Below are 24,440 nucleotides of genomic sequence, written 5' to 3'. Positions count from 1 at the left end.
TGACGTTGAGAGATGTGACGGGCTCACGGATGTCACTGTTCTCGGCTCCAGGAGCAATTAGCCTTTAGGTTAACGCATCCGTGTGATGGTTTGAGCTACAGAGATATCTCAGATGTTCAGCTGACCTTCTGTCAGCACAGCAGATAAGAAGAACCCTCACAAAATCTAGTCTTTCATTCTCAGAGAAACTGATGTATATATTTTTTCAGTGCATTCTTAAAAATAAAGTTTGTGCAAAAAGGAGGTTTTGTGCAGTTACCATAGAAGAACCAAATTTGGTTCCTCAAAAAACCTTTCAGTGAACTGTTTTTTTCTTACAGTATTTTTCCACTAAGAACCTTTTTTGGAATGGAAAGGTTCCATGGATGAATGTTAGAGCTTTGTCATTGAACCGTAGTTGGCAATAATTAAACCTTTTTATTTTTAAGAGTGTAACAGTGCTTTTTTTGACCGGTGCAACATGTTTTGCTGTTATTCCAGCATAATGAGGACCACATTTTAAAGGTGACATTTCAGTTTAACAATTCAGTTTCAAAATAGCAATTCTGTTCTTAAAAGTTCATCAGTTTCAAAAAGTTTTGGTCCATTTCTTTATTTTGGCTTGATCTGGTTTCTATTAATGTGGCCCTGAAAGGGGATATTCATTGCACTTTAGGGGCCACAATTTTCATCAAAATGGCCATGACCTGGAGGATTGTGTGCAAGAGTTTGTGGACTATTGCCATTGTGCCACATGTGATGACCTCACCTTAATGGAGGGATTCTGGTGTGGGCTGGTGGACGATATCCGCTGATCTGTGCTGGTTGCTGAGGAAATACATCCTCGTGTTGTGGATCGCTGGATTGCCTTTCACCATAGTAGAAGCAAATTCCAGTCTGGCGTTGTCACATGGGGTTGCTGCTATCCCTCCGGCCACTTAACTATTTCAAACCTCTACCCAAAGAAAGAGACTGAAGAAGAGGGGACAGTCTTCCAAAGCTCCAGCTCTAGAGTCTGCTCCAGCAGAGCCTCTCTGTGCTCATGGACATGGTGCTACACCTATAGTTCCTGGCTCCTATCCTCACCCCAGAATCTGCTCCAGAAAGCTCTCCTTTATCTCCGCATGTCCCGTCCAGCTTTCCTTTGCCTCCTGAGTCTCCTTCGCCTCCGCTGGTCCCATCCAGCTCTTCTTCATCTCCTGAACCCACTGTGTTGGCCAGCTCCGCTCCTCCAGAGTGCCCATTCCTCCAGAGCGGCCCCGAGTTGTGCTAGAGATCTGTTGCCAAAGTGGCTGGGTCGAGGAACCGGGACAAGGCTACGAAGGCTCCTCCATGGCCTCCGGAACAGCTGGCAAGACCGCCTGAACACCCTGATCTGCCGTGGAGGCTCTCCTTGACTCGGCCCAGTTCCAGTCCAGGCTGCCCGCCCCCTTCCCAGATTGGTTCTGTTATGGCACGGGATGCTCCTTCTGGAGGGTGGGAGTAATGTTAGGGTTATGTTTAGTTTTTGTCCTAGTTTTCATTGTGTTTTCTGTAAGCACCTTCCCCTGTGACCTATCTTTCCTTAGTTTCCTAATTGTAATACTGTTCACCTGTGTTTGATTAACTCCATTCCTTTGTTTGCTCCCCTACTTAAACCCAAGTTTTCCCTTAGTCTAGGTCTGTTCTTGTTTATGTTGGTGCCTGTACTAGTTGGATATACCTTATTAAAGGACTTTTAATTGATCTTCATTTTGTATCATTCATATCACCAACCGTAACACTTAACAACTGCACAGCAGTTTTCTAGTACTGTGGCCGCAAATTATTTATTTTTATGTAAAACTTAAGTTACAAATATTACAATATAAAACTTGTACAATTACAAAAATGTAAGATAAATAATATAGATTTAATTTAATAAAAAAAAATGCTGAATTATAAAAAAATATTGAATATTAAATATTGAATAAAATGTGTATAATATTACATTTATCAAAATGAGTGTGTGTGTATAATATGCTAATATATGTAGATTTGACTGATTATTCAATGCTATTTTCAGTTTGCAATTTTTGGTGCTTTTTTTCTCTGTCGGTTTCTCATATTCTTTACATGCATGCACATGAATATTGCATGTTCCTTTTAATTGGCTCCTCTGGTCATTATTTGCCATAGAAACAAGCAGTTCTACTGTGTGCCTTTGAGAGCTGTCGGCTATGTCTCGCTCTGCCTGTATAGAAACTTCTAGGCTACTAAACAAAAACCTAATTACTGGCACAGGCTTTTACAGATATCTCAACAATGGTGGGTACCATGAAGCACTGTTTTTCAGGATGTTGACTCACCATACTTTATGGGAAAAACATTAGTACTCTTATGTACAGATGATAGAGACTGAAGTCCAAATTGGCAAGCGACATATTGATCATTTGTCCTGCGGCTTTTGAATGGACTACAGGCCTAAAATTTGCAGTTTGCCTCCTTCATGTTTTATGCAAAGCTTATATCCAGTGTTGTCATCTTGTGCAATAAATCCAGCCACTGGTCATTCCATGGTTATATGATCAGATTAATTTCCTCCGATATTATATGTGTAACTGATATGACACTGAACACTAACAGCAAGATAGAAGAAGATAGATAGCGAAGGAGAGAAAGGTTTCCATGACAACCACACATCCCTGACAAATGACACAGTTTGAGGACAAGAGTAGGCGATAAGAAAAGAATCTGTGCGTGCATGTGAGGAAGAAAGAGAGAGAGAGTGAAGATAAGTATACCTGGTCTGAGTCAGAACAACATTGACTCAGACGACTGCTGGCAAGAACCGCAGTTTAGTACATAGCCTACCCTACATCAGTGTATCAGCCATTTTAAATAATAAAAATAATAATCAAAACTAATAATAATAATAAACAGTTAAATTTTTTTGAAGAAATGTGAGTGAGTCTGCTGTGTAAAAGTCAATGCCATCCTGATGCTTGGGTGTGTGGAATTTTAATGTGAGTTCTTTGAAAGAGCCCACCCTCAAGGATATTAGCATATTTTCGTCCTTGGATAACGCTAGAGGCGCTCTTTCCGTGCGAATCTATTCCACCTTTTTGCCCATGCAATTGTTACAGATATGGAAAAGAGACGTTGATTCATCGTTGATTCAGTTCGTTCTCTGGGGCAGCTAGGTGAATCATAAAGCCAATTTCCTTTGAAAATTAATAGCGTAGGCCTACCTATCAATTATTAATTTCCATACTACAGGGGAAGTCGTGGCCTAGTGGTTAGAGAGTTTGACTCCTAACCCAAGGGTTGTGGGTTTGAGTCCTGGGCCAGCAATACCACAACTTGGGTGCCCTTGAGCAAGGCACTGAACCCCAAACTTCTCCCCAGGAGCCGCAGCATATATGGCTGCCCACTGCTCCGGGTGTGTGTTCATGCTTTGTGTGTGTTCGCTGCTGTGTGTGTGCACTTTCGATGGGTTATTCATGGTTCAGACCATGAATTCTGAGTAAGGGTTACCATACTTGGCTGTATGTCATGTCACTCACTTTTTTTTTTTGTTTTACTGTCTGAAACGACGATTCAGACCAGAAAGAAAAGAACCGACTCAAAAGAGTCATTCCTAGTGCATTCAGTATTCAACTAGGGAATGGATGGCTTTTTTGAGTTGGTTCTTTCTAGTTATAATAATAATTTTGTACAGTCTGTGCCATGCCATTTCTGTTTCCTTTTATTTTAAAGTTTTAGTATAATTATATAATTTAGTACAAGTTATGTCTATAAAGTTTTTATTCATTTAGTTGCTCCAAAGAGCCATTTATTCCAGCACACTGTCCAATGAGAAACAAACTGCAAAATTCATCGCTTTTTCAATCTAGATGTCAATTGATTTGACACTTAATTCATCCGCAGCAGTTAAAACACAATGTTTACACAGTAAGCATTGCCTCCATGACGTCTACTGGCCTGATTCAGAGTGTCCATTGCTCCATCAGATCTTTATTTCCTGTTGTCTCAGCCCATCCGCCTTCACAGGTCATGGTTTTACCCCACTTATTGTTCATACACCATTACGTGTTACCATATCTCTTAATGACAACCCCAGCTCTTACGGTGACAGCTTAGATGGGATGGCAGTAATCAGATGTGAGAGATTATCTCAATTGGCTGATCTGGTTTTTCCACATTTGACGTGCTTGTGTGCATGAGAGTGTTTGTGCATGTTTGATCAGTGAAGCCTTTTAAGGCTTTTATATTCCACAGTACATTACCAGAAAAGGAGCGTTTTGCATGGCTGAGTACTTCCGATGCTAAGTAAGTCCTTCAAGCCTTTGGTTTGTACATGGGCAACCCGCCAAAGTTGATCCAGTAAAGACAGCTGGTATATTAGCCAAAAGTGTTTTTTTTTTTTTTTGTGTAAAATATCTATTTTCTGGCCAACTCTCCAACCCCTTTTTAAAGAATACAAACATGCATCTCATTTATGAACTTTGCTACTTTTCCTCATATGTTTCCAGGTGCAAAGTCTAACGTGTTCTGCTTAATGCAAACAGGTGTTGCTAGGTGGATGTGGATGACTGCAGCTGCTAGAGCAAATGGACTGTTTGCTCAAAAGCCCAACTGATAGGTCTACTCTGAGAAAAGACCTGCTGATTTCTTTTCATGCAATGTCTAGCTATCTGTTAGCATTCCCATTCATCTCAATGGCAGTTGCTTGGCTGACACATGGCACCGTAATAACATGCACAGACCCTGATAGTTCAAAATAAAATAAAATATTTATAAATATTTAAATGTGATTTTTTTTTAACCCTGCAATATGAGTTCCAAATGTACCTAAATGTCTGTTCTTTACGATTGGTGTGCTAATTTATTGGAAAGAAATTTCACAAAATTCACGGCTGCTTTACGGCAGCAGATTTGCACTGTTATATTTACGAAAAAAAGGTGTGGCTCTTGATTGACAAGCACAGATTCATAAACCCATTAAAACAATTGGACCTGTGCCTAATGCAAAATCTCACACAAAACAAAAGACACTGACATCAAAAGAGGCTGGTTTCTGTCTGAATGTCCTCAAAGCACATGATTCCAAACCTCTCTCTTTGATAAAAGCGCTTGTTTTGGCACGACACTGCGCCTCAGGTTCATCTAGAGTGGACGTGCTTCGATAGACCGCTCTGTCTGGACCATTGTGACACTGACTGAATAAACTGGTGTGAATATTCATAAGGGCTTTTGACCACCTCATCACGATCTTCTTTATATTCATACACAGGGCATTAGGTGGTGGAAAATGAGTCTGGACCACAGTATCTAAATCTTTATACTGAATTAATTCACTACAATGTATGAATGTCTGATGTAATGATTACATCATGCTTTACATTGTAGTATTCCTGTTTATATTATAAGCTACTAATTGTCCATTCTACGTTTCTTATTTTTTTAAAATTGTTTTAATTTTAGTTTTTCATTTTCCTGTTTACTTAAACTGCTTAATTTGTGAATATTATATATTTAAAAACTACATTAAAATGTATTGTAAATGTATATTTCTTAAGCCGCTCTTTATTAATGGTGTTTTTCAGACATATGACGTATTTTGATGGTTCAATTAGATGTATTCCACATTATATAATATAAATATATTTCAGAATTGGATTAATAGTTGGAAATCATTAGTCTGCCAAACCAAGATTGGTGGCCAACCAACATACAGGAAGCCATTTTGTTGTCATGTGACAAGAAAACCTTAAACAGATTGGACCCCAGTCTTAAGGTCAGTATAAAGAAATATTACTTTTTCTCTTTTTTTATTGTTTTCTTCTGCTTTTTATTAATGATTAACTTGTCAACTCGTCAACATTTAAAGTGTTCTGCTGTTTATTTATTTATTGGCATAAATCATATTGAAAATCTATTAAACGTGAATTACATTTACTTAGATTCATTTAAACCATATTTTATTTCCCTTTTTAATGTATGTAGACCTATATGTATTTGTGTGTCATTCCACATTCAGTATATATCTGTGTATAGAGATAGATACATACATACATACATAAAATATACTTACAAACGTGTGTTTAACATGTTCAATTTCGGTATTGGAATGCATGTGATTGCTGTTTAATATGGATATCGTATTTGCTCATGCAGCTCGTGTTGTAGAGCTGTCCACTGATGCGGTGCTGAAACCTTCTCCTCATGACGCACACAGTTACGCCAACAATTTAACTATTTCTGAACAGCTGTTCCCTTATTTATTTAGTCTAACTTCGGATATATCTGCTAGTCTAAGAGTTATGAGGCCAAAGAGAATATTATTTTTACGTATATACGTAAAATAAAGAATATTTTATTTTATGTATATACAACGATATTATTAAATCTAGTTCTAGAAGGGTTTTGCGTCCATTTGTGCTACATGAACCTTGTATTCAACCTCAGATTTCATGTTTTCAACAAAATCTTCCATTCATGCTAAAAATTCTAAGAGTAAAAATGCTCGTCGGCTATTTATAGTGAAACATTCCCCTCCTCTTCCATGCGCAATTCACCCCGCCCGACTCCCTCGGGACCCGAGCATCCTACCCCAGGTACGAATTGACGTCAGAGCAATTCGTAATTTGACGTGTAAACATCCCTTCCCCTTCCACGACTCTCTCATTGGTGGCTCTCCATGCGCGTTCAATTACTCGCTCACACTGCATCAGAATTAACCGGAGAATATAGCGTTTACCAAGGAAGCCGAACTGACAGTTCCCGTGTTTACATATTTATTTTTTAACTTATTTCTATTTAACTGTTTTGTATCCATCGTGATCATCCAGATCATTTTTTTTAAGTGGTTGTAATTGATTTGAAATGGAAGAAAGATGTCGTCCAATGTTGCTGTGCAGTGTTCTTGCTCTGTTCTGTGCGCTGGTGTCCTCAGCTGTGGACAGACAGTATCTGAACGAATGGGCGGTGGAGATTCCAGGAGGACACGACAATGCCCGATCCATCGCCGACGAGCTCGGATACAAATTAGTCCGACAGGTAAGTCACGCCAAACACTCTGTTTTTCCTTCCTAGTAGGATCAAACACTTGTCTCACACAGATGTAGCTATGCTTTGCATCCGTGTTGAATGAAATTGTATGTTCATGTGGTTGTGTAATGCGTTTATTCATAGCAACATTATGCGTTTAATCAGCTGCCTTGAACATTTGCTTAGCCATGATACAGTGAAATGTTTGTTGAGTGATGGTCGAATGTGTTTTGCCTCCAGGATGCTTATTATTTTTTATATATCAATGTTAGATCTGACATCTGAATCCATCTTTTCTCCATATAGCAGTTCAGTAAATGTGATTGTTAATAAAAATACAACATTTAATGCAATTTTTACCTGCTAATCAGATGTGTCAACTTTTATAAGAATAGAAATTCACCTGTTGTATCATTTAGTTCTCTTATAAGAATGTTTTATTTCATTGAATAGAACACAAAGGAACACAAATGTAAGTTAGCTGACAGACCCTTATTTTGTGTGAAATAGCTCCAGCTTGACTAGACCAGACAGATGGGAATTGCGTCATTATGACCAGGCTTAATTTAGCACCAAATATGAACCGATCTCTTCATTCAGTTCACTCTCATTTGTCTGCAGATTGGGGCACTGGAAAACCATTATTTATTCAAGCGGCACAGTCACCCTAGCAGGACCAAAAGAAGTGCGGATCATATCACCAAACGACTGTCGGAAGATGACAGGGTATGAGGTTTTTCATAACCAATTAATTCAATGTACAGTACTTAATAAAACAATGTGCATTTATTCCAAATCCCCACTGAGATACAAAAAAATAAGTGGTTCTGTATGGGCAACTGTGGCTTGTTCTGTAGGTCTCTTGGGCTGAACAGCAGTATGAGAAACGGAGGGCCAAACGTGCCCCGCTGGGGACCGAATGTAAGGACTGCTCTGTGGACAGACTCTTCGACGACCCTATGTGGAACCAACAGTGGTATCTGGTGAGTCTCAACATCTTTATTTTGTCAAAAGCGCAATTTGAATATCTTTGTCTCTGCAACATTGACTCCGGAGGTATTTTTTCCCATTAATTTCTTAAGAAGTTCTAAACCTTGAACGAACTAAGTTTAATGAAGGTGAAAAGGCAAATGCAAATGCAATACTCTATATTTCACTTAAAAAAAAATTACGAAATTGCTAGTAAATTTTGCAAATAATTACAAAGAAATGGCAAGTAACACTGAATTCAACATGATATTTGCATGTAGAATGGCTGCATGACTGAAATAGTATATTCTAGTAAAATATACTCATTTTGTCAATATCATAATCGAATCAGAAACAATAAAAAAAAAACTATGTTAAATCATTGAATAAAAAACAACCACTCTTTGTTATTTTTTTTTAATGATCTAACATTTAACAATGTTAATTTACAAATTTACAAGGCTGGAATACACTACACAACAGTTGGCGACTATAAATTGTTACAGAGAAAAACTAAGCAATCATACACTAAAGGACTGAATATCGCACACAACCAGACTTGAAATCTTTCTGAACACAGCAGAAAGGCAGAAACACGTGCCTCATTGCTGAAGGACACATGACAAATTAAAACAATTTGTGTCCTAAAATCATCTCAAAATATCATGATATCCTTCATTTGAATGGAATGAGAACCTGAAGTTAAAATAGAGTCTACAACTATAATGAAATTTTATATGATATTTGTCAACTCAAATCTGCAGACTGGCTCTGACTTGTGGCAACAAGTGACAACTTGTTTAGAATGTGGGCAAAAGTCATGTAGTACATTCCAGTCTTTAGTCATTTGGCAGAAGTTGAAATCATATTCATTTGTTTACTTATATATAATATCACTGCATAAAATCCTTCGTGATCTCAGTATGTTGGACTTAAAAATTTCATGTGGTCAAAATCCATCTACAGCGGCTTTGTTAGATTTTTCTGTAAGTGCTGTAAAAGCCATTTTAACAATCCTCTCTGGGATGATGTATTACATTTGCTGTCTGTAGGCCTTCATTACTGGGTCAGTTGTCCCTCTGGACTCTGGCACTATGTGCAGCCGAAGCCCATTGTTTCTAAGCTTGCAGAGCTCATAGTATGGCTAAACAAAAAATGAGATTGTAAAGGAGAACCCTCCTAAATCCCAAACAACAGAAGAGCCAATCGCACATTAGTACCAATTTACTGAAACACAGTGGATTGATGGGTTTATTTTATGGAAGCCAAGCGCCAAGCTCTTAATGCCTGGGAATGGCTTCCGTACAGTCACAGATGGGAAGGATTCAGCTGCCTCTAATATGGGTCACAGCTCATGGTTTATATAGTAAGTCACTCTAATCAAATTGAAAACTTCCATTTGTATTTCCGACTGAGGGATTAATTTTTTTTGGACAAACGTTTTATTCTAAAATGCAATTTAGCAGTGGCATGAACCGGCAATGACCTTTTGTTCTTTTTGCTTCAACAAGTGCGCCGTTTCTAAACCTCTTTATTTCGTGTTTGCGTGAGCGCCGCCACCTCTTAACCTAATTGCTCATGAAGTTCCTGCCTGGTTTTATTTTAAACTCTGTCTGTGTTGCTGAATTTAGCTTATTAGATGATGTCAGCGTCTCCGTTTATTCATATTCAACTAGACTAACATAAAAGTGAATATTGTCAGAAATGAAATGAACTGCATTTTAGGGAAAAAGAAAGGATTTTTAAGACACACCTACCATGAGTTCAGAGCTTTGTGTGTAGTGGAATATGTAGAAGCTACCACTGATTTTTAACTTCGTTTTTTAATATAAATGAAGTCTTTGCATTGCTTCAATGGATGCTCAGGGATGGACCTGAACTAAAGTTTGCTTCAAATCAAAGTTTGCAGTATCTTGATCCATCTTGGAGTTGGGTTGTTTTGTCTTCTAATTTTTTATTGAGAATTTTTCTTTTAAATGAACAGAAAAACAACTTCATTCAAGGCTACTGAAAAGTAGGCAGACGCTTTTGCGCTGTACTGGTCAATATGAGTGATGAGGCAGTGAAGGCAGGTGGTTAAAAAAGGAAAGAAAGAATGACGTTCAATCTTGTGAGATGAAAGGCTAGATAGAAAAGAAGGATATGGATTTATGGAGGAGAAAGATGGCTCGGTGAATGGATTACATTTCACCAGAGAGGACTGCTGATAATTCAATTAAAGAGATGACTCATATGCTTCAATTCTTTCTGTATGGAGAGCTCTGTGTGGTTTTATTTATATATTATCTGAGTGGCATTGAGTGCATTTTTAAATGTATCACTGTGTTTGATTGTATCTCTTTAGAAGCAATGATCATTTTCCAGAGTTTATGCACCTGCCTGTATCTGAGATGCCCAGTAAAACTTCTTGACTCACTTTTAGAGGTGCTATGTGTACGTCAGCTTTGGCTATGCTGGTCGTGATTGTGCTATGTGGCAGAGCCGTCATGTGCGGTGGGTCATCTCTTTTACTCCCCCTCCCCCTCCAGCCTTTCTGGAGTCAGACCTCAGCTATGAGTCATGCTTCATGGTAATGTTACTGCAGCGTCTATTCTTAATTTGTGAGCAGATCACAGATCTCTTTCTTCTTTTTTGTCCCTTTTCCTATCACTTTTATGCCCCAGGCAGCTTTGTTACATTGCTAAATACGCTATAAATAATTATATACACACTAGTTGTATTTTGCACTTAATTAACTTCTTAAAAAATGTGACTAGATCTTTTTAGTGAACAAACTGGTTTCATTATTTTACGTTCACTGATTTGTAAATCCTTTTTGAAGCACTTTTAATAGCTTTTTCCAGCCTTCAAAGACTTATTGTAGCATGGCAAAAATAGTCTAGGCTTTATAGGATGAGTGAATACACTCTTTCTTTGATTGAGAAGGTGTTTTAAGTCTGTACAAACTGAACTAGATATCTGTGTTGCTCAGTGTTGTGAACAAACAGAAATAATGGGACGTGTAGCATGACTGAAGCTTAAAGTTACAGGGACTTATTTAGGCTATTATTGTTTTGTCTTTTCTTTCTTAATTTAAAGAGGTATAAGTTATGAAAGCCCATTTACCTCATTTAGTACAAAAAAATGTTATAAATAAATCATAATGTGGAGGGTATGAGCTACGAAGTTACACCATAAAAAAAAAAAGAATAAAAACATTTCTTTTTCATAATTGAAACTTTTTCCTCACTATTTGGACTTAAATGTCATAATTTTGATTTCATATCTCAGGATTTCATGTGTGATAATTCAGATTTTTTTAAATCCGTATTTTGGATTTAGAATCTCATAATTATGACTCATAATTTAATCATAATTATTTTTAAATTTCAACTTTTTATCTCATAATTTCATTTTATCACATACTTCTGAAATTCTGAAAATTTCTTAATAACAAATAATCGTAATCTCTTAAGTATGACTGTTAGGTTTATTATTATGTAATAAATAATGCATTGGTAAATATTTTTCTTATGTTTTATATTAGAATAAAAAAAATCTCATAATTGTGATTTCTGATAATTATTATTTTATTTCATAAGTATGACTTTTGTGTCATAATTTATATATATATATATATATATATATATATATATATATATATATATATATATATATATATATGTCATAAATCATGCACTGGTGATTTTTTTTTCTGATGTGGCAAAATTGGACTGCCATAAAAAGTTAAAAAAAAGTTGCAGACAAAATAATAGGTCTGCTTTTCAGTGGTGCTTAAATACTTTTAGATTTATAGACAACATTTCTTAGAGCAGTACGAATTTAACAAATCTACATGGATGATTCACTGGCTCACTCATAATAATACCCCAAAAGACACTTGCTTGTGACCACTTCACACACAGCAATTCAATAAATCAATGAACTAATCTGAATGAATCATTTGATTGAACACAGTCAAAATATTCACTTCACCAAAATAAATCCAATTCCTAGTTATCCAATTGAAATACTTACACTAATTAGTAAACCCTCAGCTTATACATTTCACACAACTCAGGTAAGCTGCATTTTATACACTGGTCACTCAACAGTGTATTTCCCATCACATCCCGTCACAGCAGCACTCTGATATTTAATTATCAGTCAATAAGAAGAAATCCCCTCACGCTCTAGTCTGGACTGAAAATAGTCTCCACAAACCAAAAGGTCAGCATGCATGATAACATCGGCGGCTTTCATTTTCAAACAAACAGCTTTTGTTGGAAGGGTCAGCGGTTGAGTCATACAAAAAGGGCTTTTGTCTTCATGAAGAGGTTGAGAGTACCTGAGAGTGTTGAGCGGTACTCATGAATATGACCCTGGATTGTTCACATATTCACTTAAACTGTCTTTCCTCATCCTCCTCTTCCAGCAAGACACCCGGATGTCATCATCCCTGCCCAAACTGGACCTGCACGTGATCCCGGTCTGGAAGAAGGGCATTACGGGCAAAGGAGTGGTCATTACCGTGCTGGATGATGGCCTCGAGTGGAACCACACCGACATTTACCCTAACTATGTAAGTGTGTCATCATCGGAAATGTCTACTCGACCACCTTCCTCTGTTGTTTCCATGCCAACACCGACCCCTCAGCCATGCAGAGGATCATCCATAGTGACACCTACCACGAATAGAGCAAAGCCATTTGATGAGGACCTCCAGTACAGAAGGTCACAAACAAATAATCCCACTCGCTCATTCAAAGCTATTTAAAAATTCACTCTGAATGTGTGGCATTTACATAAGTCTGCAGTGAGCCCAGCATCTCTTTTTTTGCCATGAGATGACTCATATATCACAGGATAACATCAAACATCTGTCTTGTATTAGCATTTAAATACATTGTAGCGTCAGCCGTCGCTCTGCTCTTGGCTTGTTTGCAAACAGCAGTCTTACCAAAAAGAAAGCCTTAAATCGAGGGGAGACCTGCATGTGTCTGATGCTGGTGAAGCAGTGTATTTGACTAACATGTGTGCACACAGAAAACTTGATAATAATAATACATTTTTATTAGCATGAACTATTTTTTATGTATGTTTATTAAAGTAAAAAAACATTGTAAAAAGTGTAAAAACACATTATTTTATATAAATATTAAATAAAATAGCATAAAGTATCAACACATTAAACATGATAAACATGTGTTTGGAGTCTAATACATACAGCTTTCTGCATCATGCTTTTTTTATTTATTTTTTTATTGTTTTTAAAAGATAATGCATTATGAAACCATAAACCAGTGTTATTTTAGTATCAGTAAGATAGTATAGACACTACAGTTGAAATATAGTTTTAATATTTTGCCTTAGTTTTTATTTCTATATGTTCTGGTTTCTTTTAATGTTTACACAGTTGATGTTTTTTTTTTATTACAAGTAACCAAACATTTTTATGGTTTTAGTTTTAGTTAACTATCATAATTCTGCTGCAAACTTTGCCACATGATCTCATTACATTGCTACATTCACACCATTTTGGAATTTTCATAATTACAAAGTTACCCAACACCGTATGCTGTTTGGCAGCATTTATCCTAACTTTCCCAAAAAAACATTACATTTTTTGGGCCAGTTCACACACAAACATTTTTGTATTTAAAACCGGTGGGTGCGGAATAATGCAATAAAGTCGTTGCAAGACACTACATAAGACACAATATGTGACTGCATGTGAAAAAGTTTTTTTTGTTAACAAGACATATTATGAGCACTAGTTGGATTTCTACACTTTGAGCATTTCTAAAAAATGTGGTTTTTTTTTAGTCCAGGGTGTGAACAGTATTAAAAAAATTACAATTACTGTAATTCCGAGTCAATGTAAACACAGCACAACTCACTGTCCAGTTATGATGCCAGGAAATAACATATTTTGTTTTTATCCAGCTTTTTTAGAAACAGTAAGAGTAGTACGCTTCTATTCTATTCTGAACAATTCTATTCTTCTCCCTTCCTATAAAAACACATCTGATTGCCACATACTGATACTACTGTGATTTATTCTGTGTATGCTAGAAATCGTTTTTCCACAATCCATATTTATTCTTTCTCCTCACTGTATAGGATCCTGCCGCTAGCTATGATTTTAATGACAACGATCCAGATCCCTTTCCCAGATATGACTCCACCAATGAAAACAAGTGAGTAAATGAATCTCTATACTCTTTCATTTCTCTAGATCAATGGACAGAAAATCTCAAGAGCACTGATCCACACTTGAAAAACACAAGGACAGATTTTTCAAAGCCTTTAGCCTTTCAGTTATGTTAAGCACCTCATACAGCGATAAGGAAACTGATGACTGACTGGAGAATGTTACAAGCCTCGGAATGGCATAGTCCTTTTCTGCCCTCTTTAAAGAGATTAGCAGACTTATTTAACATCATGCTGAATCTGTTCAGAGAGAATTAGACCAGATTGCCATTGCTTTCCAGCTGCTATGAAAGGAGAGCTGACAGTGTCAGTAGGTCTGATCTGAGAAGGTCTGTTCTCCATCAGGGAACGAGTGTAATCCATTCCAATGGTACACACACCACTCGTGCTGTCTTACATAAGAGGATCAGAACCCATCCACATCTATGTGGCTCAAAATATAACACCCTAGAAACATCTATCAATCAACAGGAACCCAGAAACCACCCTGAGAATATTTGCAACCATCTAGAACGACATAGCAAAATCTAGTAACCACCAAGAACACCCTTACAACAATTTAGAGCATACTAGCAACTATCTGGCAATCCAGAACCCCTGTCCATCTAACAACACCCTGGCAACCATCCAAAACATACTATCAACCACCCAAAAAACACCAGCAACCACTCAGAACACACTAGCAACAATCCAGCAACCACACCTAGCAAGTAGCAACTACCATAAACACCCTAACAACAGCCCAGAAAACACCTTCAACCATCTACCAACCTCCCAGAACACCCTAGAAACCACCTACAACACTGAACCTAACAGAACCCACAAGTAACAATCTAGAAACCACTCAGGTCATCCTAACAACAACTAAGAACACCCTAACAACAACACCCAGAACACACTAGCTGCCATCTAGCAATGACCCCGTTCATCCAGAACCCCTGTCAATCTAACATCACCCTAGCAACCATCAATAACACCCTAACAACCACCCAGAAAACACTAGCAAACATCCAGAACTCCCTAACAACCACCTACTGTAGAACATCCTACATCCTAGCAACTAACACCCATACAACCACCAGAATTGTAAGCATGTAGTAATGCCATAAAAACCATTAGAAGACGTTAGCAACCACATACTAATGTCCTGGCAACCAATGTTTCATGTCAGGTTTGGTCTACAAATGTAGATATAATTAATTTTGAACATGCTGGCTTTATTCAATTTGAATGTAGCTGAATTGTAACCCTGTTCTCTGCTGTATATCTTCAGGCATGGTACCAGATGTGCTGGAGAGATTGCCATGCAAGCAGACAACAACAAATGTGGTGTCGGAGTGGCCTACAACTCCAAAGTGGGAGGTGTGTGTTGTCAAGCTCTGTTTATTCACTTTTTGTATTTTAAAAGCTCTGGTTTAACTGGTGTTTGTAGTGTGATTATATATCAACACTGACCTGTACAACCGGGCATTCATGTACACAATTTGTCCATGTCCACTTGGACATATAATTTTTAGTGTGTCATAACATCATACAATGCATGCATGCATTTGGATGCATTTAATCACCAGCATGCAAACACTTCAAAATTGTTTGGACGTTTCAACAAACGTAAATTTTCGTGCCTCTCATCTGCAGGGATACGAATGCTGGATGGAATTGTGACAGATGCCATTGAAGCCAGTTCCATTGGCTTTAACCCTGATCATGTGGACATCTACAGTGCTAGCTGGGGCCCTAATGATGATGGGAAGACCGTGGAGGGGCCTGGGCGCCTGGCCCAGAAAGCTTTTGAGTATGGTATCCAGAAGGTGAGATGTGTGGGAATCAGTTCCACTAGATGAAAACCACCTAGCAGTCAATCAGAATACACTAGCAACCAACTAGATTCTAGAACAAACTTGCAACCACTTAACAACCATAAAGAACGTTCTAGCAAGAGGAGCCCAGATCACACTATTAACTATCAACCATCCAAAACACCCTAGCAATGATCACCACCCAAAAGACACTCTGGCAACCACCCAGTACAACCTAGCAATCATTTAACAACCATCCAGAACACCCTAGCAATGACCATAACCCAAAACAACCTGGCAATCACTGAACAACCATCAGCAGTGACCCAGAGCAGTGACCCAGAAAACCCTAGAAACCTTCAACACACCCTAGCAACCCTGTATGATCCCCCAGAACATGCTAGCAACAACCAAGAACACAATAGCAGCAACAATCTAGAAACCACCCAGTACAACCTAGCAACCCTTTAACAATCATCTAGAATGCCCTGGCAACGACCACCCCAAAACACTGTGGGAACCACTTAGCGACCACCTAGAACACCCTAGCAATGACCAAGAAAACACTAAAAACAACTTAGCAACCAGGTAGAACGCCCTAACAGGTATCTAACAATCATCCAGAGCACTCTAGCAACAACCACCACCCAAAACACCTTGGCAACTATTTAAAAACCACCAAGAACACACTAGCAACAAACTAGAAACCACCCGGTACAAACAAACAGCCATTTAACAACCATCCAGAGCACCCTAGCCACCCAGCTGATACATTGTTCTAATAGAAGAAGTGAAGAAGTGAAGAAGTGAGAAGTGAAGTGACATTCAGCCAAGTATGGTGACCCATACTCAGAATTTGTGCTCTGCATTTAACACATCCGAAATGCACACACACAGAGCAGTGAACACACACACACACACACACACACTGTGAGCACACACCCGGAGCAGTGGGCAGCCATTCATGCTGCGGCGCCTGGGGAGCAGTTGGGGGTTCGATGCCTTGCTCAAGGGCACCTAAGTCGTGGTATTGAAGGTGGAGAGAGAGCTGTTCATGCACTACCCCCACCCACAATTCCTTCCAGCCCGAGACTAGAACTCACAACCCTTCGATTGGGAGTCCAACCCTCTAACCATTAGGCCACCACTTCCCAATACTGTAGCATGTAACTCTTAACACAATCCCATAATAAACTCCAAATAATTGTTATACTCTAGGGCCGTGGTGGGAAGGGCTCCATTTTCGTCTGGGCGTCTGGAAACGGTGGTCGTCAGGGCGACAACTGTGATTGTGATGGATACACAGACAGTCTGTACACCATCTCCATCAGCAGTGCATCCCAGCAGGGTTTGTCTCCCTGGTACGCTGAGAAATGCTCCTCTACGCTGGCCACGGCCTACAGCAGCGGAGACTACACCGACCAGAGAATTGTGAGTCTTGTTTGCTTCAGTTATACATGTTCTTGCTGTTATGATCTAAATTATTATATTGCTTTTAGGTTTCCTTTGTGTCGTATGACTGAATGTCTCCTTGGAGAGCAATAAAATAGATTGTCTGACACCTTTGAATCCTTTTGGTTGGTGTGTTTGCTTGTTCTCTATTGGGTTTTGTTGTGTTGACATTTTATCTTTTGACTTATTGTCTTGCAGACTAGTGCTGATTTGCACAATGAATGCACAGAGACACACACTGGCACGTCTGCATCTGCTCCATTGGCTGCTGGGATATTTGCACTGGCTTTAGAGCAAAAGTATGTCCAACATCTTGCAATTTGTATGTTATATTTTTTTGGTAGGATTACATTGGTTTTACATCAGTTCTTACAAGAAGTGATTACCATTTGAATAAAAACATGGATATACTCTCTTGCTCTCCACACTAGTCCTGATCTGACCTGGCGAGACCTTCAGCACTTAGTGGTTTGGACGTCTGAGTTTGACCCCCTGGCCAATAACCCAGGCTGGAAAAGGAATGGAGCTGGTTTGATGGTCAACAGTCGTTTTGGGTTTGGTCTCCTGAATGCCAAAGCTCTAGTAGATCTGGCCGATCCCAAAGTCTGGAAGCACGTTCCCGAGAAGAAACAGTGCATCGTCAGAGATGAGACGTTCCAACCAAGGTAGAGTTTGCTTCCTGATATTAGGATAAAATAATTTGACTTTTTGCAGTAGATGCAGGCTGTGGTCTCGCACCTCACACATGGAAGACAAAGCCACCCTGATCTCCTGCCATCTGTTACTGTGCTCATCTATGGCCATTTATTAATAGCCACATTAATTCAACAGATCCAGTGTGTGTGTGTGTGTGTGTGTGTGTGTGTGTGTGTGTGTGTGTGTGTGTGTGTGTGTGTGTGTGTGTGTGTGTGTGTGTGTGTGTGTGTGTGTGTGTGTGTGTGTGTGTGTGTGTGTGTGTGTGTGTGTGTGTGTGTGTGTGTGTGCTTGTGTGTGCGTGCGCGTGCATTTACACCCATCTGTTTGTTCTTTACGACTGCTTTTGTAATTCAAATGAAGGTATGTTTTGGGAATTTTAGAAATGGAATCTATTTTCACTCAAGAGCCAGAGCTCTTGAATTGTGTTTCATCCTGCATTTACGTCACAAACTTTTAGAGATTGCGTGGCTTTAGTGTTTAGACAAAGCTCAGCTGGAAGAAGGGCACCTGAACAGATGTTTAATTTCCCTGGATCTAAAATTCCTAGTAATGCAAATGTCACGACACACATTGTAATGTTGTTTATAGCATACCACGTAATCATGCACAGCAAAAGCACATGGCGTTTTTTGGGTATTTGCTGTGCCTTGTCTGAAGCATTGTAGAATGAGTGAATGGCACACTCAATACACTGTCAGCTTTGTCTGCCCATCCATCCATGTGCACTTGTTCTAGCATTTAGTGTGCATTATCATCAAGGCACTTGCTTGATTCAAAGTCTGTGACTTTCAATGTAATCTGCAGGGATTAGAGTTCATATCGCTCATGAGTTTCTGTCTAGGGAACAGAGGGCAGATAAAATCCCTTCATTAATGTTCAAATGTCAAATTAATGCTCGTGTTTTTAAATTCATTATTTGATAATACTACCTAAATTGAGACATTTTAAACAAAAACTCACAAATGCTGAATTTATTTGATCAAACATACAGTAAAATGATAATTTGAAATATTATTACAATTTAAAATACTTTTTCTCTACTTGAATAAGTCTGGAAATTTAATTTATTCCTGTGACAGCAAAGCTGACTTTTCAGCATCTCCAGTCTTTAGAGACACATGATCCATATATATACATATATATAAACATTATTTCAAACTTTACGTTAGTGAATCTCATTCCAAACATAGCATGTGTATTTCCTGTGAATCTTGTCATTGCTAACGCTTGTTGAGCTACATGAACCACTATTTTATAAAATGTTTTTAACTGTGTATACAAACTTAAAAAAAAACTAAAAACTTTTTTTTTACTTACAGACCATTGAAAGCTGCAGGTGAGATATCCATTGAGATCCCCACTAAGGCCTGTGCAGGACAAGCAAATTCTGTTGTATCTTTGGAGCATGTGCAGGTGGAGGTCAGCATTGAGTACACACGCAGAGGAGACCTGCACATCACGCTGACGTCTCCATCAGGTCTGACAAAAACACTTAAACACGCTACACATGCACCCATGTTTGGGAATGAGGATACTGATTTTTGAGTTTGTCCCATTAGGTACCACCACAGTCCTGCTGGCGGAGAGAGAGAGGGACACATCATCCAATGGTTTCCGAAACTGGGCGTTTATGTCTGTGCACACCTGGGGAGAAAACCCCACCGGCACTTGGACCCTGAAGATTACAGATACGGTATATAAAAGCATAACCGCAAACAAATCTTAAATGCATATGAAGCGCCTGCTTATAACAATCTATTTCCTTCTCTCTTTTGCACACAGTCTGGACGGATGGAGAATGAGGGTCAGATTATCAGTTGGAAGTTGATTTTGCATGGGACGTCTGAGAAGCCAGAGCACATGAAGGAGGCAAGGGTTTACATGCCCTACAATGCTGTGCAGAACGATCGCAGAGGAGTGGAACCGATGGAAGACATGATCAAGGTCAGAACAGGAGTCAGACTTTAGAAAACGGCAATGTGCAAATTAAACAGTAACTAACTGTAGAGCAAATTTCTTATCATAATTTTAGTCCATGGTCTGTTGTGCAAACATTCATTTATTTAAAGCAATATTTTACATTTATTATGCATATGCATATGTGTAATATAAAATATATGTATGCATAATAAATGAAATAAATGTATATACTAAATATACTAGCAGAATTAAATATACATTATAAATAAATAAATTCATAACTTATAATAAAATAAATTTCTATTAAAAATTCTACATATTTAATAATTGTTATAATTATATATAAAATGTATTATACATACATATTTATTTATGCCTTTTTTAGGTGTGTTCTGGAGTTAACTATATAGAGGAACTGCTTTTTTGAGCAGAAAACATATTTAAAATCAGGAATAAATTCTGACAGTTATTGTGTCAAAAAAAGTACATTATATATCTATATGATATAAAAAAATATGCAAAATGCAGTTTCAGGTTGATCCAAGTAATATGCATATGTTCTAGAGAAACAAAAAATAATTTGGAGCTTTTAATTATAAGGAAAGCTTACAGATGCTAAATTGAGGGTTAAAGTAAATACAGTCTCTGGCCAGACATTGACTTCTACCTGCTTTAAACAAGCGTTTTGCAATTCTTCCACTCTTTATCTCAATTTCTTGTCTCTCTGACCAGCAGGAAGCTCCGACTCCAGCTCACGAACCTGAAATATCAAGCGCAGTGGTCCCAGACTCACTCCCGTCTGCTGCTTCCATCAGCGTCCCTGAAAAAAATCCAGGAGCTCCAGGCTCCTCCACTGCCAATCTGGCCCTGCTGCGTCTCCTCCAGTCGGCCTTCAACAGGCAAACCCCGGCGTTTCCTCAGCACGCTCTGGCGATTCCTCCTGCTCCTCCCAAGACCTTTCAGCCCGAGAGGATCCCCCCGCAGAAGCTGTACCAGGCCCTCGACCAGCTAAACCGTAACAGGGGCTCCGACGACGGCCTGTTCAGTGACTACAGCGACAACTTCTACAGAGCACAACCGTACAGACACAGAGACGACCGGCTGCTGCAGGCACTGTTTGAAATGCTCGGAGACGACCAGCAGTGAGTCGGGAACAGGCAAAGGCAGGAAGAGTAGGTAAAAGAAGCTGGATGCCCTGCTGAAAAGACCAGCTTAGGTCCACCAGCAAAACGTAGTTTTTTGAAGCTTTTGGTAGTGAAACAGCATGTTAAACTGGTCTTGGTGAGTAAGTTACGCATCACAACATCTAAAACTAGCTGCTACGCTAGTCTTTTCAGCAGGGCAAAGGGAGATGGATGGAAGCTGGTACACTTGAGGGTACTAGAGTTGACTGATGAAATAAAATGCGTTTTGTTCTCTTCCAGACAAGCTTGTTTTTATCTGCATATGTAGTTATCAACTATAAGCGTTCTACGGCCTGTGTCTGTCAGTGTGAATGTTTGTATATCTGTGGTGAACAGCCAGCTGTATTTAACCCTCAGTTTTGAACCAGGTTGCTAAGATTTAAAACCAGTGACGGGACCAACTATGGCATCTCGTGCCCTTTGTCCTCTTGATGATTTTTCTCATGTTGCCTTCACTGCCACTAACTTCTGCATGCTATAAAATGTTGAGAATATTCTACAATGACTGTAAATTGTAACGATTTGTGAAAGTGGCAGTCTGCGCAGAATCAGTTAAAAGGGAAACTTCAACAGAAAACGAAAAAACGAAACATTAACTCACCTGTTTACTGGACACAGAAGACGTTATTTGGAAGAATGTTGCTAACCAAAAAGTTTTGGGTCCCATTGACTTCCTTTGGCATTTTTTTTTTACCATACTTTGGACGTCAGTGGTGCCGAAACCCATATTCTTCAAAATATCTTCTTTCGTGGTCCAAAAAAGAGGAAAGAAAATCATGCAGGTTTGGAATGAAATGAAAGTGAGTAAATTAATGTAATTTTTTTTTTTTTTAATTTCACATCGATTTTATTCAAATCAATATTTGATATAATTGACCTTCTCTGTGCACTTCTTTTGTGCATGATTCGTGAGTGCACGCTATTCCAAATTTTAAAAAAAGTTTGTCTTGATATTTTAACAAAATATAACTTTCTCTCCGCCTCTAAAACGACTTGCCTTTTCGACTGATGTCTCATATTTCTCTTAATTTTCAGTGGTTTGTAACACCCACTTTTCACAATGCAAATCATTATAAATTATAAATAAATCAAAGTGTTATTCTAGAGCAGGGTTTCCTAACCAGGGTTTGTGGACCCCTAAGGGGTAATGATGGAACTACAGGATGTACCAATGATAAATGAAAGGTACTTTATCTTCTTTAAAATATTTACCCTGTAGAGAAAGTTGTATGTACTTTTAAAGTACACTCACTGTTTTATTCTAAATTAGCCAAGTTAATATTGATTATTTTTGTAGGTGAACAGTGTTCTGTAAGCAGAAACTGCTGCTTCATCTCTTTTATGAGACATTTTCATTATTTGAATCAAAGATATTTTCATTACTTGAAATAAAAATAAATACAGTATTATAATTTTTTCATTTATCTCAACTGGCAAAATTTCTCCTTTTCATTTACTTTAAATTGAAGTACTAAAATAAGTAATATAAAACTAATAAATAAAAATTAATAGAAACAATATAGACGTTTAAAAAACATGACTAGATTAATTAAAAATGACAAACAACAAAATTACTAAAACGTTCAAATTAAAGTAACTTTAATGATGGATCAATGATACTAACATAACAATGTTTTGATTACAATACATTTTTAAATAAAATAATAATTATATTTTTTGTTTATTCCAAAAATAGTAAAAAAAAAAATAATAATATATATATATATATTATAAATATATATATATTTAATTTTAATATATATAATTAATTTTAATTTTAATATATATAATTTTTTTTACCATTATTTAAAGTATAAGGTAATTCCAGTTAACACCGTAAGTGGTTTAGCTGACCAAAACAAAATAATAATAATAAAAATAAAGGAATACCTAGGAAACCCTGTTCATAGACTTAAGAAACACAGTAAAACCTGGTTCTACTGAGTGCTTATAGATCACTGTATAACATTCAGGATTACAGTGTTTAGAGAAATATCATTCAGTAAACTGTAGAGTACCTAGGACATATACCTGTGGGACACCTTAAAGCCTAATCTCTCTGCCCTTTTTTTGCACAACTTTTACCATGTACCTCTCCCCTGTTCTCTCTAGAAACACATGCATTTAAATCTCTTAATAGTTATACAGATATAATTATGATGTTAGAACTCATTAAAAAAGAAAACTGTACATCCCAGGAAACTGAGTATATGTATCAACTGATTTTATATTCAAAATTCATAAAACAAAGATAAAGTTTTATTTTTCTAAGAGTTCATAGTAGTTTATGAGACTACAGAGAATTAATATCTATATAGAACCCTAATATATTATATCGCCATTTACCTCATAAGCCTAAATCGCAATTCTGTCTCTCATGTGTTGTTGTACCTTTAACCTGAAGGTCTCTGGACTTATTTCCAATAAACTTGTGATGATGCTCTGAAAGGGATCGTCTGTGATTTGCATTTGTAAAACAGGCTGGAATGTTCCTACTCTATTCTATTTATAAGTTATCCTTTTAAGTTAACCATGTTAAGTTTGAGTGCAAACGTTAAAATAGAAGCCACAGTTCTGTTTGTATTTTTTAAACATATAATCCGAAATTGTTGGAAATACTCGTTTGTAAAAAGAAATGACTTAATAAATGTTTGTCATGGTTCAGCACATACTTGATTATTTATTTATATATTTTATTTTCATGGTGCACCATGCACTGTACAGTATATTTAAATTCTGTTTTACATGCACATTTACACCCACAAGCAACCTGTCATTTTTCAGTGTGCTCACTGTTTATACCAACTTACACCTGTCTTGCTTACAAAAAACATAGTTTAATGTATTCATATTAAATGACTTTTATCATACTAAACTAAACAGTAACATTGCAAGCAAACATGTTTTCATATATATATTTGTGTACAAGAGTGCAGAAGAGCTTTCTTTCTTTCAATAACACACATTTGTGTGGAGAAAGAAAGTGAAGACTTCATTAATCATACAAATACCTTTGTGTAGCAGCTATTCTTCTTATCTTCAATATTAGCTCAATATACTGTAAACTGGCCAATATATTATTGATAAAGGACATGCAATAGCCAAATCCATAAAAAAAAAAATCAGTTCATTATGACAGTAATGAGGAAAGATGTCACAGCCTGGTGGTAATTACAAAAATGTAAACGTCAGATCAACCCACTGAACACTTTTATAGACGAAGAAGCTTTTTATTAGC

General features: G+C 37.6%; 1 protein-coding gene across 2 annotated transcripts; it reads left to right on the top strand.

Annotated features, from left to right (window-relative positions):
* Nucleotides 1-6,621: 6,621 nt before the first annotated feature.
* Nucleotides 6,622-23,869, top strand: pcsk1 (proprotein convertase subtilisin/kexin type 1). 2 transcript variants are annotated; one of them, XM_052588943.1, is made up of 14 exons: nucleotides 6,622-6,999; nucleotides 7,612-7,716; nucleotides 7,848-7,973; nucleotides 12,374-12,520; nucleotides 14,062-14,138; nucleotides 15,425-15,513; nucleotides 15,790-15,962; nucleotides 17,169-17,381; nucleotides 17,601-17,701; nucleotides 17,834-18,067; nucleotides 19,418-19,575; nucleotides 19,658-19,791; nucleotides 19,881-20,042; nucleotides 20,754-23,869. In XM_052588943.1, the coding sequence occupies exons 1-14, from the start codon at nucleotides 6,826-6,828 to the stop codon at nucleotides 21,162-21,164; spliced, it is 2,304 nt and encodes a 767-aa protein (XP_052444903.1). In that variant the 5' UTR covers nucleotides 6,622-6,825; the 3' UTR covers nucleotides 21,165-23,869. The 2 variants fall into 2 exon arrangements, with proteins under 2 accessions (XP_052444903.1, XP_052444902.1); XM_052588942.1 differs by having other exon boundaries at nucleotides 20,751-23,869.
* Nucleotides 23,870-24,440: the final 571 nt, after the last annotated feature.

The sequence above is a fragment of the Carassius gibelio genome, chromosome B21 (assembly GCF_023724105.1).
Source record: "Carassius gibelio isolate Cgi1373 ecotype wild population from Czech Republic chromosome B21, carGib1.2-hapl.c, whole genome shotgun sequence".
In the NCBI taxonomy this organism is placed as follows: domain Eukaryota; kingdom Metazoa; phylum Chordata; class Actinopteri; order Cypriniformes; family Cyprinidae; genus Carassius; species Carassius gibelio.
Note: the sequence above shows the minus strand (reverse complement) of the source record. Positions and strands in the feature narration are given on the sequence as shown.